Source organism: Labrus bergylta, chromosome 7 (genome assembly GCF_963930695.1).
Source record: "Labrus bergylta chromosome 7, fLabBer1.1, whole genome shotgun sequence".
Lineage (NCBI taxonomy): Eukaryota > Metazoa > Chordata > Actinopteri > Labriformes > Labridae > Labrus > Labrus bergylta.
In genome coordinates, this window is record NC_089201.1 from 11,976,736 (window position 1) to 11,995,987 (window position 19,252).

At 38.8% G+C, this 19,252-nt stretch overlaps 1 protein-coding gene across 2 annotated transcripts in view; it reads right to left on the minus strand.

Annotated features, from left to right (window-relative positions):
* Positions 1-16,089, minus strand: part of jph3b (junctophilin 3b) — a 36,728-nt gene extending 20,639 nt beyond the window's left edge. The window contains exon 1 of one of the 2 annotated variants that reach the window (XM_020644280.3): positions 14,268-16,089. In XM_020644280.3, coding sequence (XP_020499936.2) covers positions 14,268-14,649 — 382 coding nt within the window. In that variant the 5' untranslated portion in view covers positions 14,650-16,089. The remainder of the gene's footprint in view (positions 1-14,267) is intronic. The other variant, XM_065956747.1, reaches the window with a different exon arrangement.
* Positions 16,090-19,252: the final 3,163 nt, after the last annotated feature.

Genomic DNA, 19,252 nt, shown 5'->3' on the forward strand with positions numbered 1-19,252 from the left:
ATAGGGAATATAACTTTCAATAAAGAACACAACTATTGATTTAGTCTTCCTAACCATCTATTAAATAACTGTAACACTGTCAATATATTTTTGTAGTGACGACTGAATGTTGCATGATCACCTTTATAACGTTTAAGGGAATCAAAGTCCTGAGAACACTGAAAGATCACTCGTGGAAAATAAAACGTTGTCATTTCAGCACAACATCCTAACCAGGTCTAATCCATATAAGTCACTCATTTAAATAAAATGAGTCGCTTTACTGGTAGCACCTCCAGATGACTCGTACAAAAACCTAAGGAAAGCAGTTTTCTGCTGGTCAAGATGTCTAACCTCTGGTTGCTCTATAGGTCAACTGCAAAAACATTTCATCACAAGTATTATTGTGTCACAAAAATATTTCACAAAACGCAATCATATGTAATAAATAATTTTATCGGTTGTGATTTAGAGATCTTGTCAGTCCTGAAGAGCCCTGTTAGTTTTAATATTTTTGGGTTATTCTACTTTATAATGTGCATATGTGGTGGATAGTCTGGTGTACTTTGGGTCGCATTATGGCTCACTGGCAGATTTCTCTGACCTTGTAATTGCTGGATGAAAAGCGCAGTATGACCTCAGTGTTATAGTTTTGTTTTTCTTTTCTGTCCCTCTTTCATTCAACATAATAATTTCTTATTTTCACAACTTATTTATCTGTCATAAATTGATTCCTGCTGACAACATTTTACATTAAAATGAAAAAAGTTTTTGGTGTCACTGCCTCTCTCTCCAAATACTTACAGTAAGATGTTTTATTGATTAACAATACAGTTGAGAAAATAAAAATCAATGGAAAAGTAGAACAGCACATAGGAGTGACTTCCTCCTGTCTGTCCATCTATTCCCACCACGTCTCTGCCCCACACATACTGCAGTATAATAGTCCTTACATCCCCATGTTGCTGAAAAGTAGGGCATCTGAGTGTGTGTACTGCTCTCTCTCTCTCTCCCCCTTTCTCTCTCACTCACACACACAGACACACACACACACAAATGGAAATGTGTGTTCCAATAGAAATACAAGAGATCCATCCTGCCTGCCCATATCTCTGATGTAACAGCACTCTGATTCATTCTGTAGCAAACGCACTCGCTCTAACCAAACTACATGACCATATAAGGACTGCAACAACGTTCCCCAGCTCTATTGCAAACACACAAACACTTTCTTTGTGGGCTCAACTGTGAGTGAAGTGGGAAGGAGTGAATGTCAAAAATGTTATAAAGCAATCACATTCTTGCCAGGTTCTAAGACGCACTCAAAATGAGTTATACGTCAGTAAGGAAAGGTATTTCACCTGATCCTTTCCTGATCATGCCTATATGCTTCCTCTCATCCTCCAAACAGACACACCATGTCCAAGTCCATGTCACAGACAGCTGGCCAGCACATCTGGCCAGGCCTTTGTAATCATGTTGTTTCACAGCTGTACAACCATATGACAGACAGATCAAAGAACAAACTTTCACACACACACACACACACTCACACAAACCACACACTTGACTTACACACATAGACACACAAATACTCATGCATTAAGTACCATTTTTAAATGGCATCTGAAACAGAGGCAAGAGATATGTGAAATAATCCAGAGGAAGAGGCAGAGGGAGCCTCACCTGTGTTTGACCAGTGATTCTGGGTCATTGAAGGAGAAGGTAGAAAAACAGAAACATTATCATCTTGCATGAATAACAATTTTGGTGTTATGATTACTAAAAAGTTGATTTCGTAGTGAGAAAAACTCTTGCTGTCAGATGTACAACCCAGTTAAACGGGTTAGAATTAAGAATACTTTAACTCAGTATGCATAATAAAAAAATCGTTAAAATAAAAAAAAACCTAAGTATGTAAGTTCATATGTAAGTTCATATGTAAGTTCATATGTAAGTTCATATGGCACTGTATCTCAGAAAATAGTCACAATTTTGGAAATTTGCTTAATTGTGCTAATGTTATTGATATTATCATAAAATTTCAAGAGAAGTTCAACAGAGCTGGACTGTCTGTACAATATTTAGCTACAGAGTCAGCTGGTTCACTAAGCATGGAACACAAAACTGTGACAAGCTCAGTAATTAATGTATTCACACAATCAAAGTTTTTTTTTAAAACTATTTTAATGTTACCCATGGCAACAAATCAAATGGGAGCTCAATTGATATCAAAAGGTACAACCATTAATTTCCTGTTACTTTAGATGTCAACGGTGAACATTTAAGATCTTTATTCAGTTTTTACAATTTTAAGGGTGCCATCAATACTACTGTAAATACTGTAACAACCTATCTGTAAAACACAATTGGTTTGATAGCAGAACACAACCTCTAGAATGGCCATAAAGTGTAATCAATATTCAATAGAAACTGAACATTATAACCTTCCAGACATTTTTTTGCAAGTCCAATCAAACTGCATAAAAGTGAGGTAGTGTATGTTTTTTTCTGTAATTTCTTCTAAGCATGTACAACCCTTAATCACTTATGTCCAAGTAAACAAAAACTAGTGGGCCACCATTCTGCTCTTTTGATATCAGCTTGTTGCTCTCCATGGTGCTGAAAACTACCACATGTGATGCAGGCTGTTTAGTGGGGTAGTACTTTAGAATCGAATCAATATACATTTTTATATGAAATGAGTGCAACACGTGAAAATTCTGGCTAAATATGCACCTTTGAACCATTGACCTGCGTTGTGACAAGAGGCAGGCAACAGCATATACGTTATTCATCAACAACTGCTAGGAATAAGTTAACACAGAGATCACATCTGTAGAAAAAGCAGAGGCCCAATCATACACTAACCCCTAGGATGATTTCATAAGAAATAGGGGTGTAAAGATTAATAGATCCAAATCGACAACTGATCTTGATGAATAAGATTTGACCCGAGTTAAACGGTACCTAACAGATAGAGTTGTATTTCAATTTAAGAACAGAGACAAACATTTTAGATGCAGACCTAGTGGGAATTAATGATGCTTTCATGTTCACAACCATAGAGACATTATGAAAGGAGAAAACAATAAATCTAGATTTGCTGGGTTTTTTTTTTTTACTGTTGTTTTCATTAATATTTGAGCACAACAGTATTGCATACACAGAGCTCTGGTATAAAGTACCTTTCCCTTTCTTTTTTAATGTTTTAGTGTTCCTTAAATTAGCTTTATCAGTTAACACATTGGCTTAAGATTCAAATATGATCCTCGTTTAGAGGAGAGATTCACACCCTTAACAATAAACTCAGAAACAAATGCGCATCTGTGCTCTAGGTCTGGTCTACACTCTCTTTCTGCTTGTTTTGTTACTATTTTGTTACATTGATATGCCTAAGCGTCTGTTTTGTGTAGCCCAGAGAAAAGGGGGGAGGGACAAAGAGATAACAAAACAACAATTTTCCAGTAAATTTTCCTTTGGTTGTTAATGCCAGTGGAGTTTCAGTGCTAAGATATTTTTTCTTTAGTCTCATCTCATACTTCATTAATAAAGATTATAAATGAACAGGAAGAAACAGAACATATCTACAACAATCATAACATTAACAACAATACTATCCAATACTGCTTCAACATTTTTAACTAAAAGAGGAAACACAAGAAGAAAATAACTTTGTGAACCCAGTGTTTAACAATGACATGTAAAATAAACTCATTTTCAAAAGTTATTCTGCAAAGATAAAGAAGAAAATAAATTGACTACAGTTGGCACCATACACTTTCTTCACCAGCTACTCTTTTTCATACAGTCGCTTGTATTTACTGTATAGAGACATTTCAGCACCATGCCAATGTGTTTCTATGAAAAACTCCCTCAGTATGTCCAGTTAGTATCAGTAGTTAGTCAGGCCTGACTACAAACATCGAACCACTCCCATTTCATAAGATAAAGCTGCAGTGGGTTTGCTGTGGCCGTACAGAAGGTCTGCATTGGGAATGGACCAGAAAGGTTAACACCATAGTAAAATGCAAGCCACGTTAGAATATTCTCTCAAACCTTCATTTAAGCCTATCAGTCGTAAACACAAAGGTGATGTACAAAAGCTGAGGAGGATGCTTATCTTTCTCTATTTGTGTGATTTTTCTGAACTGATCTTTTGTTTTATTTTGCAATGCTTTTAGAAGTCAAATATGTGTCTGTGTCAAGAAAGGCCATTCGATCTATGTATCACTTGCTAAGATGCAATGCATTATGATGTTTGGGAAATATCACAGACAGAAAAAAGTTAAGATGCAAATTTGCCAGGATCAGGTAACAAAGACGCAGGTAGAGAAAGACTGCTGACAGGCAGGATAAACAACTCGACAGACACAAAACAGTAATGCTGAGAAAAGCATGCAGACAGTCAAGCTAAACTCTGCTCAAATCACTGAACACTGCAACGCAAGGAGAAGTCAATTCTAAGCTAAACCTCTGCCTGTGTAAATCACTGTGTGGGTTTGTTATCCGTTTAAGAGATTTTGCTTAGGCCCTTTTCCTGTCTGAGCCTTTCAGATTTCCATTTAAGGATTATTTATCTGGTAAGAAATTTCATGAAAAAGACCCATGATATCATGATGTTATGCATTAACATCTGAAAATATCTGCACTTGTCATATTTACCTGATGTTTCTGTGTTGATGACCTCATACATTTGTATTATTTGTGCACACAACAAACGTATTGATTTAACTTTGCTTTTCCTGGGGAACCAAGTCAATTCTATGTTTATAACTGATGGCATATTCTACATGTCTTGCTGCATTGGACACTGATTTACCGAGGGTCATTGTTTGGCTTGAAGCTCACAGCCTCACAGATAGGTGCATACTCAGCATGTATGTTTCCTTTTGTATGTGCGCAAGATATAAACAAATCAGGAGCATGCTCAATAATTACTGCACTATAATAAATCTAGCATCACATATCCTGACACTGTAACATTTTCTTCAGAATACTAATGTGAACAGGCTTGTCTATAAACACGTTAAAAAGCAATATGTGGCAACCAACTAATAAGTCACAAAGAAAAAAAGATATTGGACCTAACTATCATTAAAAAATATAGAATTATCCACATCACCTACATATAGGCAAACATATCGAGCTTTTTTGAATGAATGATCACCCCTTGGTGATGTGGATGATAACATTTTCAGCATATTGGTGTGAATAATCTATACAAGGGTGCAGTTTGCATTATAATTAAAACCATCTGATGAAGACCTGAGTGTTGTTGAAAAGTTGTGATGATTAAAATATTGTTCTGGTTGATACGGTAGAATGCTTCTATAAAAGATGAGGAAGGAGAACGATCAAAGGGGATATCTAAAAAGGCAGCACATCCTGCCAACGTCTTTTCTTTACACCATGGTGTAGATACTCTCTCCTTTAGATTGAGACTGCACTACAGCTTAGCAACTATGCACGCACACACACACACACACACACACACACACACGCACGCACACACACAAAGTGGGATCACCATCCTATCCATGCCAGGCAAGTGCTTAACAGGATCATCTTGAACAGAATAAAGGTATTAGTGAGCATTCAGCTACAGGAGCAGCACGCTAGATTTAACAAAGAGGGATCCTGTACAAATCACAACACTCTCTGGTGGAGATGTAAAATGATGGAATGCAGCTTTCCATTATAGGAGTATCTGCCAGCATGGAAAGTAAAAAAGTAAAAGTAAATAACCTGCAAAGTACTAAAAGATCTATCCACATATATTCTGAGTGTAGGACTGAGGTCAAGGAGGTTTACTGTCCCTACTGTTTGCTACAACAAACCAGAACTTTGATTTGACACAGGACTTAGGACACTGGAAGGCTAAGACAGAGGTTAAAAAAGTGGCAGTGCTTGCTTAAGGGCCTCCTCCCGCACAAATATGCTACAATTATACTCCCTTAATGTATCTTTTCATCTACCTCCCACTACTACACTGCTGTAACGCCCGAATTTCCCCTCTGGGGATCAATAAAGTACTATCCTATCCTATCCTATCCTACATCACATAAATTAGGTGATTTTCTAGATTTTTTGCCCGCCTATCAGATTTTAGTAGAGAAAATGTTTTTTATGTTGTATTAGGGTGTAATTAAACGTTGATTAATCATGCAAGTTTACATAACATAGTTAGTGGAATAACTGTGAAGCTCTGATAGCAGCATTAAGCAAGTTCTCAAGTTGTGCTAATGTTGGACAATTTTATTTGAATTTTTAATTGGAGCATATTTGCAGAAAAGCTGGGGGACTGGGGGTAGGTTTTGTGATCCTGCTTGGCTGTTTACAAGCCTCTGTAATTGATGCGACTGGAATGACATGGCACTTGTGATGAAGTCTTCCTTTGTGGTGATACAAGGGAAAGTTGAGAGAGTTTCTGTGTGTTTGACCCTGTGTGTAGAGAGAGCTACACACAACAACTACTGCACAGTGTGGCTGTTATATCTGCCTCTCATTTTGTGACTCATTTCATTTCTACTAAAATAATTACTGAAGCTGTCTTTTCGTTTAATGTACTTCACTCCCCCCCCCCCCCCCCCCTCTCTCTCTGTGTGTGGTTGGTAATAAGTCAGCTTAGCTCTTCATCTTAGTAAACACCATTAGAAGGAAGAACAAGAGCCAATCAGAGCTCTGTAGACACAACTGGGCAGCCAATAGGAGCCCAGAACACAGAGTCCCTTGTGACAACTGACCTGCTGCATGTCTATGAGTGTTGCTATGGAAACCCTACTGTACAGACCGGCTGTGGAATTGCAGCTGAGCAAAGGAGCAGGGAGAGAGGTAGGAGGAGAGAAGAGAGAAATGCTGGTAAACGTAGGAGAGAAAAGAAAAGCCAAACAACAGCAATTAGATAGAGGAAGAGTATTTCCCAGAAATGTGGCATCATTGTGAAGTTGGAGAGAGAGACACATTCGGTTTAGACTGTTGGAAATGTTGCTGGACTTCAGGTGAACACAATATTCCTGAAGTATGTAAGCACCTGAAGGGTATTGGCTCCTGCTTCTCACTGCTTTGGAAAAAGCAACCCCAAAGGATGAAAACTTCCTCTAGACACTCCTTTAGAGTCTGAATATACTGTAGTTTAGAGAAAGATCGATCACTTAACCACAGAAACATTTTTGCAGTAAAAGTAGCTTGGGATTGTGAAAGATGCTATCAATCAATATTTTCTAAATTGAAACTAAATCACCCATGTGTAGGACTCACTTTTTACCTTCCCCCTGCTCTATTATTTTGAATGGCACACTAGTTTGAGTCTTATTACATCCACAATGTCTCCTTCAGGAGCAAATAAAATCCAGTGTTTTCAGGCGAGTTGGTTAAAACCAGCACTGATGAGCATGTACAATACAAATATTGCCTTAGCACAAAACGCTCAGGATTACATTGTCAGAAATATAATGTAAGATAAATAAACTATAAAGACTGCTGTCAGACCACAAAATACATAAACTGTTAAATTATCCGCTGGTGTTCAACCACAATAAAATGATCAAACACCACCTTGAAATGCGAGCCACAAAAACTCTAAATCCATCCAATTTTCAACACATATGGTGGCAGGACCTTCTCTTAAAACACGCTCAGACAGACACAAAACACACACTAATATTCAATAAAACCTTGAATAAATCAGTTTAAAATTTGAAACAATTACTGTACCTCTTGGACATTTTTATGTTGATCCATTGTTCAAGACCTGTTTACTGTCCCTGCATTCAAAGTCAGCTGGTTAAGATGCGGATACATTTAAACTCTCCAACAATTCCTGGAAATGTTTAAAAGAAGTGGCCACTAATCCCTTCCTGCTCTGGTCAGGACACCATTTCTCTCTTCCAAGTAGGAGGAAGGAATCATCAACCAATGCCAACAAAAGCCTCTGAGAGAAAATAAAATGTCTTACTGGTCTCTTGCTTCTTTGCTGTCAAGAAAGATTCAACCTAACCCTGGGCCAGACTTTCAAATACCCAGAGCGACTTCAAAAGCTTCATCTTATTAAGCACAATGGCAATGTGAAAATCATTAGATAGAATCAATGTTTTTGACTATATCAGCATTGGCAAGCATTATCCAGAAAATAAAAGATATTAAACTAGTCCATCATTGCATAAAATACATTCCCTTTTTTAAATGTATTTGGGCTTTTTATGCCTTTATGTTTAGAGACAGTGGATAGAGTTGGAAATCTGGACGTCTATAACTGCTAGGCTACCGGCGCCCCCCTTTTTTTCGACTCTTGATTATTTATTATTTTGAAGTTGTAAGTGACAGGTCCTTTATTTGCCGATGTTGTTATTCTTTTTCTCTTTAAACAAAATGTTGTAAAAATGTCCAACAATGTTCCAAAATGTATTAAAAAGAAATTAATTCATTCTCTCCACAAACATCAGAGCAAGATTTTGATTATCACAAATTGTGCTAAATTTTAATCAAAATGCTCTTTGACAAGGCAGAAGCTTTGGCTTAAGAGGTTGAGCAGGTTTTCCATGAGGATGATTGAGACTCTCTAAGTATGCACAAAGAAGTTCTTACCCTTGTTGAAAATATTCGCTCTTACCTGCAGGGACAGCTTTAACAACAACTCTGGTGGTTGCCATTTTTAGTGTGGCGCAACTTGTATTTAATTTTGCTCTTGGTTGGTCAAAGGGCTGCGCAACTAATAGCAATTTTATTTTTATCACAACATGAGCATTCCCAACAAGCACATTGAATTGCTTGACAAATTATTTCAAGCTATTCTTTCTTATTCAGCATTCATACATTTTACCAGTTGGATTGAGGCCGTTGCCATGCTTTCACAACATTTTGTGGCAATGAGATGAAGCTCAAGCAATGTGCCTGCAATCCTAATATAAATTGGTGCCCATTTACTGTTGGGGAAAAAAAGCTTTTGGGATTTGTTTCGGATTCGGATGCAAGCGCAGGTATCGTGACAAAGATGAACAGCAGATGGACATAAAATCTGTGAGTTATATTTGTTCAGTCTTTGTTTTTCTCACACTAGTTAAATCACTGTAATTATGCCATGTTATTCTTGTGATTTGAAGATCCAGATGAGGTAGAATAAATACATACCTACCTAAATCTTGTGTAGTGTTAGTAAGCCCTACATGACTTCAACGTGTACATCATTTTTGTTAAAAGGTTCGGACTCTGTTCTGTTGGACCCTCCTCAATTAATCATTTCTCTTCATCTTCTTCCCTTTTTATTTTCCTCTTCCTTCTCCTTCCTCCTCAAAACGTCCAGGCCGCTCACACTCACTGCTGCAAATCATCTACGATCTTAACTATCACTTTGTTAATTCTGTTGTTTTGTGATCAAGGTAATCTGGCTTGATGACACTCTCTAATATATTTTAGTCTAACACACACTTAAATTACATCACAGATTTATGGAAAGAACAAATACATGCTGCTAAGAACACTGTGTACTTTTGGAGCAAGATAAACACTCACAACTAGGCCAATCTCTGCTGCTTTTACAGTATGTGGGTTCAAACACTTCGCAGAGCTACAGTGTCTTTCCAGCAGGACCCTGGAAGGTTTTCTTTTCACTTCTTTTGCAGTCTGCTTTCGCTCTTCTTTTGTCTAAAGACATCATTACCTTGTCAAGAGTATATCTAATCACAACAATCATCCATATATCCATCCAGCAATCTTTCCATTATCTGTTCATTACTTCAATGATTAATTGATCCATCAATCTCATCTGCTGTCCAGTCCATCTTTCTCCCCTATGTCCTTCCATCCCATCTGTCTGCTTATTTATCAAGCCAACTTCTTCTGACTTGTCCTGATTTAACCCCTTAAACCAGTCTCATCTAAGGGTTTTAACGGGCAATTTGGGACAATGTGTGCGTGCGTTCAACTGTGTGAGTGGTTCAGAGCGACACTGTGAACAGCCTTAGAGTTGTAGTTATGTAACAAAGCTTGAACTGTTTGAGAGATACTGTCAGCTCGTTTTCATGCACAATGTGTACCAATTGACTATGTTTTTTTGTTTATGTATTTTTGATCATATAATCATATATTAGTTCATTCATTCACATTAACTGAACTGAACTGAGTCCCTGACTAAGAGGTTCAAAGTGTCATTGATGGTGTTCACTTCCATTTCAGGCAAATCTCATACTGATATCATATATTTTATATTTTTTATGTAGAAATAAGTTCAATTTTTTAAATATAATTAATATTAATTTTACATTTTCTTTTAAATTGTTGCAGCGGATAAATATTGCAAATCAAGCCAAAGATGAACAATCATGAATGGAGTCATGGATGTGTTAACATGCATTAAAATAGCCAACACTTAACTATGCCAAATTGTTGGATAAATACTTTTTTAACATTATATTGCATTCAGGTTCTGTCTGTTAACTTCACAATTTATACTTCTGGACTTCTTTAGGCAGTATTTTTAGCTGTATTATGGCATGGCTTAGGGATCGTTGTGACAGTCTTGCTATCAGTCAGTTGATCGATCATTTTAGTTGTGAAAAAAAAGTATCTCTGACAAAACCTAGATGGATTTGCACACAGGATTAGTATATTAGAATACACTGACACAATGACCAAAGGCGGTAAACATACTAAAATGTATACCGACTAAAAATAAGCTTGCATGCAGTCTCATAATAAAAAATGCAAGCCTCACAGAAGCACTAATTCATGTATACACTTTCTCTTGTCTACCAAGGAGTAACTTAAACTTCAACAACTACAATCTTATGACACAATGACAGAATATTTGAAAACTGGTACCCAAATGTGACATTCATTAGGAATATTTGTTGGATAATCCTAAGAAAAATGAAACCTTGGGGCGCCGATTATTTAAGCTGGCACCCCATGCACAGAGGATAAAGTCCTCATGGCACTGGTCGCAGGTTTTACATCTGATCCTGGCACTGTTGGTGCATGTCATCCCCCACTTTCTCACCCCAAATTTCCTGTCTGTCTAGAGCTATCCTATCAAATAAAAGCACTACATTTTTAGGATGAAACGATTACATCATTGTAATCTGTTTTCTTTAGCACTCTGTTGTCTAGGGACTTGTAACTTGGAAGCATTTGTCCTCCTTTGTCCCTCCCTAACCTTTAACTCGTCCGATATGCCTGCATACCCCTAAAAAAATAGGCCTTAAAGTAACATGTCCTTCATGTAGCTAAAGTAAGGAGTGACTGTTGGGAGGAAAGAAGATGGAGAGAAAAAAGAAAGTGGAAAAGAGATACAGAGTAAAAATTTAGGATTTCATAGTCTGTCCTTATACAACCTCCTCTACACATCAGTGTGTGTGTGTGTGTGTGTGTGTGTGTGTGTGTGTGTGTGTGTGTGTGTGTGTGTGTGTGTGTGTGTGTGTGTGTGCACAGCAGAATACAGGATGACCCTAGGAGACCTCTGGACTAACTCCTTCAATCTATTACCTCCAAAAGTAACCGATAATTGTTGGAGAGAATAGTAGTCATGTCTCATAGCCCTACGCTGTCTGGTTCTGAAAACCCCTCCCTTTAACAACATGCATATGTCTGAGCAGGGCTGGCCTGTGGCATACAGTAGGCAGTGTAGGCAGGTGCTAGGGGCACCGGCTGTCATAGGGGAGGAATAAAAGTAATAATAAGAAAAATAAGGAAAATTGGGATTAACTGTCACTTAAAAGGGATACTTCACCCATTTGCATTAAGCTTTGAATCATTAGAAACTTGGTAGCTTTTTTGAATGGTCGTGCATCCCGCCCTCATTTTCCCCTGAGATGGGAAATCTTTGTATTTCTAAGTCTGAAAAGGAGCCTCCGATGACCCAAAAATTGCCATTTTGCGCCATCGGCGGCTGCTGGGGTTAGCAGGGATGAAACTACAACGCTAGTTCCTCATATTTTCGACCACTGAAGCTACAGACCTATCACAGATCAGTGAGTGGGAACTCACTCCCAGAATCAAAACTCAACGTCCACCATATTGCTTGGTAGTTTCAACTTCAAACTGATATGGATGAAGGGAATTTTGAAGATTTTGTGCTTGAATCGGATGTTTGTGGCTATCTCTACGAGCCGCAATTTAGCGGCTATGCAGCTGCTGCTGACAGGCCGGGCCTATGCCACGGCTGCAGCAGGCATAAGAACTGCCTGTCAGCGGCGGTGAGGACGAGGAGCCCGGTGCGGCTCGAGTTGGGGCGGACTTGTAGTGTCGGTGCTCTCACTGTTTGCCTATGGACACAGACATTAAGTCTGTTTTCTGGCAGGAATTTCCAAGATGCCAATTCCTTCTGGAAGAAATCTTGGTATCAGTTGAGGAAACGGCCGTATGTGTTGAAGTAAATGTCTGTAAATAGAGCACCCTAGCTTCAGTGGGAGTGGCCTGCAGTGCTGTGCATTCTGGGAGTTGTTGTCTTTCATCCACATGAGCCAAAAATACACTTTATGCCTTTTCTCAGTCAAGAAGGCACCAACTTCAAAATTTATTACATGACCCAGTGTCAATACAGATTCATGTTTCAATGGGTGAAGTATCCATTAAATATTATTATATATCATTTTCAAGCTACAGTATTGTTTAGTAATGTTACAAAAGAAGCCAAGAAAACATAACTACACAACCGATTTCAAAAGGACCTATTTTCTCGCTCCCTCTCTGACCCCGACCCGGCGCATCACAACACCGCTACTCGTTACTTGCTCATTATGGGGAAGGAGGGCAGGCAAGTTTTCAGGAGTGAGTGACTGACCATACCGATCAATATCAGGTGCATAAACTACCGTTACTTCAAAAAATAAAACGAAGCCCTCGAGAGCCCAGAGACGAAAAAGAAGAAGAGGAGACAAAACGTGAATGTTCTGAAGGAATCAATTATTCATCTGTTGCAGTTATGCTAACTTGTTATGGATGGATGATGGTCACGTCCATGTTACCTAATTCCTAATCAATAGCTAGATTTAATGTCAGTTATTTCCACTGTATTTTCATTCATAAAGATTATTCATGTGTAAGGAAAATAAAAAGAAATACACTTTTACTTTTGTGAAGTATGTTAGTATGACCAACTTGTATTTTTATTGACATCTTTGTGTACTAGCTAACACCCCCCGTCGATTAAAAAAAAAAGTATTTTCCATCACCTGTTGTAATTAATAGTTTTAAGCACTTGCTTTTTGAGTTTTTATGTCAAAGAGCATGCATGTATTATGTGCAAGAAGTCCTCACTGAATAAATGTGAGTGCATGGTGTAGCTGGGGTTGTAAGGCTTAGGAAAACGTTTTAGCTAAGCTGAAATAATATGCGGAGCTTTCTGTACTGCTCTGAAAAGAACATATGATTTCCTGAATCAAGCTTTTTAAAAGTGTGTTTTATTATCACTACTTATTCACTACTATGAAATACCATATTGACTAAATTGATTTAAATGAAACCAGTACAGTGTAAATGCAGCCATGTAAAAAGGGGGTTGACTGGTTGTTTCTAAGCCAATGAATTATTTAAGTTTGAATACAGATTCTTTAGTCTGTCAGCACTTAAGAGTTCAGTCGGTGTGTAACTTGGAGGAGCTTGTTTTGTTGCGTTTTCTCCAAAGGAATAGCCCCGACAATGTTTTCTGTAGTGAAACAAATAGTAGATATTACATTTCTTTCCAGCTATTTTCTAAATATTGAAATCATATTGGTCCAGTCTGATGCAACAATAAGCATATGGATATAAACATATAAGCACAACAAACGTCCAGAAAGCTAAAGATATCCCCGTCATTAGTTTTGATGTTTAGAATGTTAAAGGCTGCAGGTGCAATTATTGACTGGGTTCACAGAAGCTCTTTTTGTTCACACTAGATTTGAATATCCACATTGTAATACAAATGCTTATCTTCTCTCTCCAGATGCATGTTTTAAATATTCAAACCCATTCCCTGCTATCCCTGAGCCATCTGTGACCACTTCTGCTCCCTGCACTGGGTTGTTTTATATTGTATGTTCTGTTACACTATTCATTTTGTATTTGTATTTATTGTTTATTCATGTTGTGATACATATTATTGTTAGTACCATTTTATTGCTGTGTCCAGAGGTATTTTTTATTTTAAAATAAAGGAAATCTGTAAATTGAATGCCAGTTTTCGTTTTTTAAGTGTATGAATATTATGACTGGTGGTGGAATTGGCTGCAATACAAGGGACACCAGCTGAAATCTTGACTACGGGGCACCAACTAAATTGGTTTTGTGAGCATCTTCTCTATCAGTCTTACCTCCATCTGAGTATGTTTCAGTCCCGTATCCGTCCTGCAACCCGTTGTTCCAAGTCCCTTCGTACTTCCCACTTGTACCCATGCTCTCACGTAGGCCGTAGCGTCCCTTAAAGCCATGCGTCCACTCACCCTTGTATACCCAGCGGCCTTTATTCTCAACACCCACACCGTGTCTCTTGCCCTGAGCCCAGGTGCCCTGGTAGGTGTTGCCGCTTGGCCAGGTGTAGACACCCAGCAGCTCAAAGCCATGGGCCCAGGATCCACAGTACTCGCCCTGGCCCTTGGGCCCTGTACAGATTCCGTGGCCGTGCGCCTTGCCCTCCTCCCACCCTCCGCAGTATGACCCCCCATCGTCAAAGTTGAACCTGCCGCCAGTGGACATGCATGAAACAGGTCTTGGCAATTCTCCTGAAGCCTCGTAAAAAAGAAAAAGAAAAAGAAAAGAAAACAAAGGGAGGAAAAAGAAGGACAGGTTGGTGCTAGAACCAATCCATGGATCAGGTCAAGGGTAAGGAGGAGGCGGGAGTGGGAGGGAGAGAACTCAAACTCAAAATCAAGGCCCCCCCCCCACCCACTTGTTTCAAGGTGATTTAGAGAAGAAAGAGAAAAATGTGCACAACAAAACTTTGCCCCTTGCAGGGGTGTCAGGGGTGTCCTGGCCTTGTTTATGTTGATGCTGTTTACATCATCCTCTTGGTGGCCACTTGGTAGCACCAGCTAGCCCTTTCCAGCTTTTGTGTGGCTGATGCAGGTTAGAGAGGAGGAGACTGGGCACAGAGTTGCCATTATCCTCTCTCAGCAGGAGTTCTAACCCTTGGCAAGATCCATCCGCCTGCCAGTGGCCTGCCTACACAGTCTATGACACACATGCACAACTCCTCCACCTACTTCTTTCCTGCTTTCCACTCAGGCGCCCGCGCTCAGTGGCCTCCTACCTGATGATGCCTCCACCTCTCTGGGGTGTACTGCCAAGAATTCTCCTCTGTTGTAGCCCTTTAAGCGTCCAAACCTCCAGCACAGAAGTCACTGTCTGGCTCCTTAATCAGCACCAAGCCCAAACTGGTTGTGACAGCTAGTGTGATTGATGAAAAAATAAAAATCTCCTCCTCTCTTGAAAAATATTTCATTTTTATTCAAGTCGCTCCTGATGGTAACATGAAATGGGCCATTTAAAGTCTGACTTGGAATCTGTAGCTCACTTCAGGCTTCACCATCCTCCTTTTTATTCATAGTCTGCACGTTACACATTGTGCCTGGCTGCACCACGAAGGAAGGCACTCATGAACAGAGAGAGGAAGAGGCAGAATAATAGAGAAAACACATAAGGTTATCTGCTTGGCTGCCTCTGTTTTAAGTCTACCCTGTCTTGCTGAAGAGCAGCAATGCAGTGTCCTGCCTTGTGCATGCACTCAAGCAGGTTAACACATTTTATCTCACAGCAAGTGCACATAGACAATTAAAATAAACATCTGAGTTATAAATCTCCTATTCTCCCTCTCTCTCTCTCTCTCTCTCTCTCTCTCTCTCTCTCAGTCTGTTTGTGGGTCTTTAATCCACTGCGTCCATAAGTGGTTTATCCTCTGCGTGGGTTGTGTTCAGATTGCCTGCTTGATAATAAAACATCCATCTTCATGATCCAGTTACGGTATGTTCTGTCCTCTTCAACATCTCCTGCTCGTTTCCATATTACCCTGTGGAGCGCCGGCCAACACGCAGCCAGTCTTCCGGTGTGTCTTGGACGAATCTCTTCAGCTCCTGTGGCTGGATCACTGTATTTCTCTCGTGTGTGTGTGTGTATTGTCTCTCCCAGAAAATCTGCTCATTAAAGAGGACTGTTCCAATGCAGCCAACCACCCCACCTCTCCCCCCCTCCCCTTCCCTCCTGCTCAATGGCACACTCCAGCTCTTAAAGAGACACGCGCTCCCTGGAGAGTATGGAGCGTCTCTCTCTTTAACCTGTAGCTTTCACTCGTTTACACACACTCGGACTTCCTTACTGTCTCGGCTGGTTGGCTTGATCTGAGAGTCCAAAGATAAGTTGCTGAGATTAAGATGAGAAAGTTGTGAAGAATATATGGTGAAAAATAAAAATTGAGCCAACATCTACCTTTTTGCTGTTTCAGAGTATACAGTACATTTGTTTCCAGCTACAATGATCACTCCGTGTGGTTTAAATGTTTTAAGTCATGATGACATTTATTTTCACATAATACATTTCCTGATTATTTTAGTTGACAAATTGCCTTTCCTTACCACTGACATGATGGGGCCAGTCACAGATGTTTAGATATTGTGGGGCTGTGGGAACAGTTCAGTCCCTGCTCTGAGATGTTATTGACTTTACTTAATTGTCCAATCTGTTGTCTGTTCTCTCGGCAATTTATGAAGGCTAGGTTGCCCATAAGGGGATTCAAAAGTGGTCTGTGTTTTAGCATGCAAACTTAATAACTTAAACTTAAATAACTTAAAAATGCATTTGATTGCACTTAAAATATTGAAGCATACTCAAATGGACAGTCGCTCTGAGTTCGGACAGTTCGTGGAGCAAAGGCTCATGGGGATGTTTATGTTTGTTACAACATGAGTGTGAGAGTTGTTGCAGTTTTAGACCTCCGGCTAGTGTTATTCTTGTCTTTATAATAAAGCTGTGCTCCTGTTGCGGTTAGCACAGTAGCTGTGTGTTTAAGACTTTTATGATCTTTTCCTCTGATCTGTTTTTGACACAGCAGATAGCCACAATATGTTTTAGAACATTTGTACTCCTAATATACTTACATAAGTTCATTTCAAGTTCTTCAGTACTTTCAATGTTTACTTTAAATAACGTGTAATATATATATATGCTTTATAAGCTTTTTAGGAGATTAAAATTCCAGCATTTTATAAGTGTCATAGTGCATTTATCCAAAACATAATCATTTCACTCATAAAATACCATGAAGTTAGACTTTCTAGTACCTTCTTGGTTAATCTGCTTTTAGTGCTCTACAAGTGTTTTCAATTTCTCCAACTATATAATGTATACATTTCAAATGCATTTCGATAAGACTTGCAATTCAATATAAATGTAATTAAGTCAACTGTGTCTTTAATATTTACGGAGGCCGGTAGGTGCATGGGCTCAGCAACAGCTGGCACGAGGTACATTTATTTTATTCTAGGATTAATTAATTTTGTTTCAGGAGTGTTTGTATAGAAAAATCAAGCTATTTTGTGTTATTTATAAATCAATCACATACATTTATAAAGAAATGAGTATTGATTTTAGTCAATATAGACTGGGTATAGTATTTATGGTGGCCGGTATAGGTGCATAGGCTCAGCAACAACTGAAACGACGTGCATTTAGAGAAACGTGCAGCATATTTAGCAACATTGCATTTGAAACAAATACATAAACAAATAAGTTAAAAACACACACATTCAGAAACGACTGAAAATAGAGAAACACTACTCCAGGCCTGTAGATGGGAAATTGGCATCGCCGACTGACACAGAATAACGTCTATATTACAGCAGCAAGGAGGTTTAAAGCACGTTAGGACTGGACTCCAGCTCCAACACATCCCCATGCCCCTGCTGTCAGCCTGACCCACCATGCCTTTGTAATCCCCGCTGTCAGAGTCCACATTGAACTTGCACAGTATAGTTATTTCAGAATTCTGAGAAAAAAGGGAAAATAAATCTCAGTGGCCCTAATCCCCTTCCGTAACTCAATGTGCTTTACTCTAAGTACCAAAATGATTCCGCTTCTCCTTCCAATCAAAGAGCAATATGACATTTTGTGAATAATATGACAAAGAGTATGGTCTAGACATGATTTGGTATAAATTGCAGAATTAAAATATATATATATATTGATTGATTGATTGATTGATTGATTGATTGATTGATTGGTTGATTGATTGATTGATTGATTGATTGATTGATTGATTGATTGGTTTATTAGTTAATTGATTGGTTGATTGATTAGTTGATTGATAGGTTGATTGATTAGTTGATTTATTGATTTATTGATAGATTGATTCTGCTAGGCTCTAATTGTATCTAGGAATAAGGCTGTATGTAAGTAAGGTTAGCTGCTGTGTCATCTGGGAAGTTATTTTAATGCTCATAACCCTTTGGAAAACAGGACTGGAAGGTAAATGGGGCTGGAAGAGGATCTGTTAGATGATTTTTAAGTCAGTAATTATGAAAGCTGCTGACGAACTCCATTTAAAATGAAGTTCTTTATATGTCTTGTTAGGATTGGACTATTGCCTCACCAGCCCTAGCAAGAGTGGGGGAGTGGAATGTCCTCTTAAACTCTTCAATTGGTCATGACCATTTTCAGATTTAAGCAAGAATGTGTGTTTTGCTTGTTTAGGATTTCCATCAAGTATCATTTGACTGACATTCGTATTCAAATATAGGCAGCAAAGAAACCCAAAGTTATCCTAATATTATCAACATTATAAATTCATTAGAAAAAATCCATTAAGACCCATTTTTGTCGTCCTTGTCGCTCTCTGCCAATGTCTGGAAGAGCTAAGCCAATTTCAGCAGAGATTACTGTAATAAAATCACTGCAAGGCTGAGGATTAAGGCTTAGGCCTCTAAACACACTAGTTGAAGGGGGCAGGTGAATGAGAAGACAAGCAGGAGAAGGCACAGTTAGTGTGATTTCCTGACCACAACAAAGGGATTAGGATTAAGAGAAATTGTAACACGAGTGTCTGCTCACTGAATTCTATGACATCATTTTGAAAGTCAGTTAAAGGTGAGAAGGTAAACAGTAATGGTGAATGGAGCTGAGATTGTATAGTGCTTTTCTAGTCTTCTGACTACTCAAAGCGCTTTTTACAACACACTCATTCACACCAAATCACAAATTGAGGACAGAGGCTGCTATGCAAAATGTCCATCTGTATTAATCAATCCATTCATTCCCATGCCGCTAATGTAGCAGCGGGAGCAATTTGGGGAGGAGGAGCATCTATCATTTG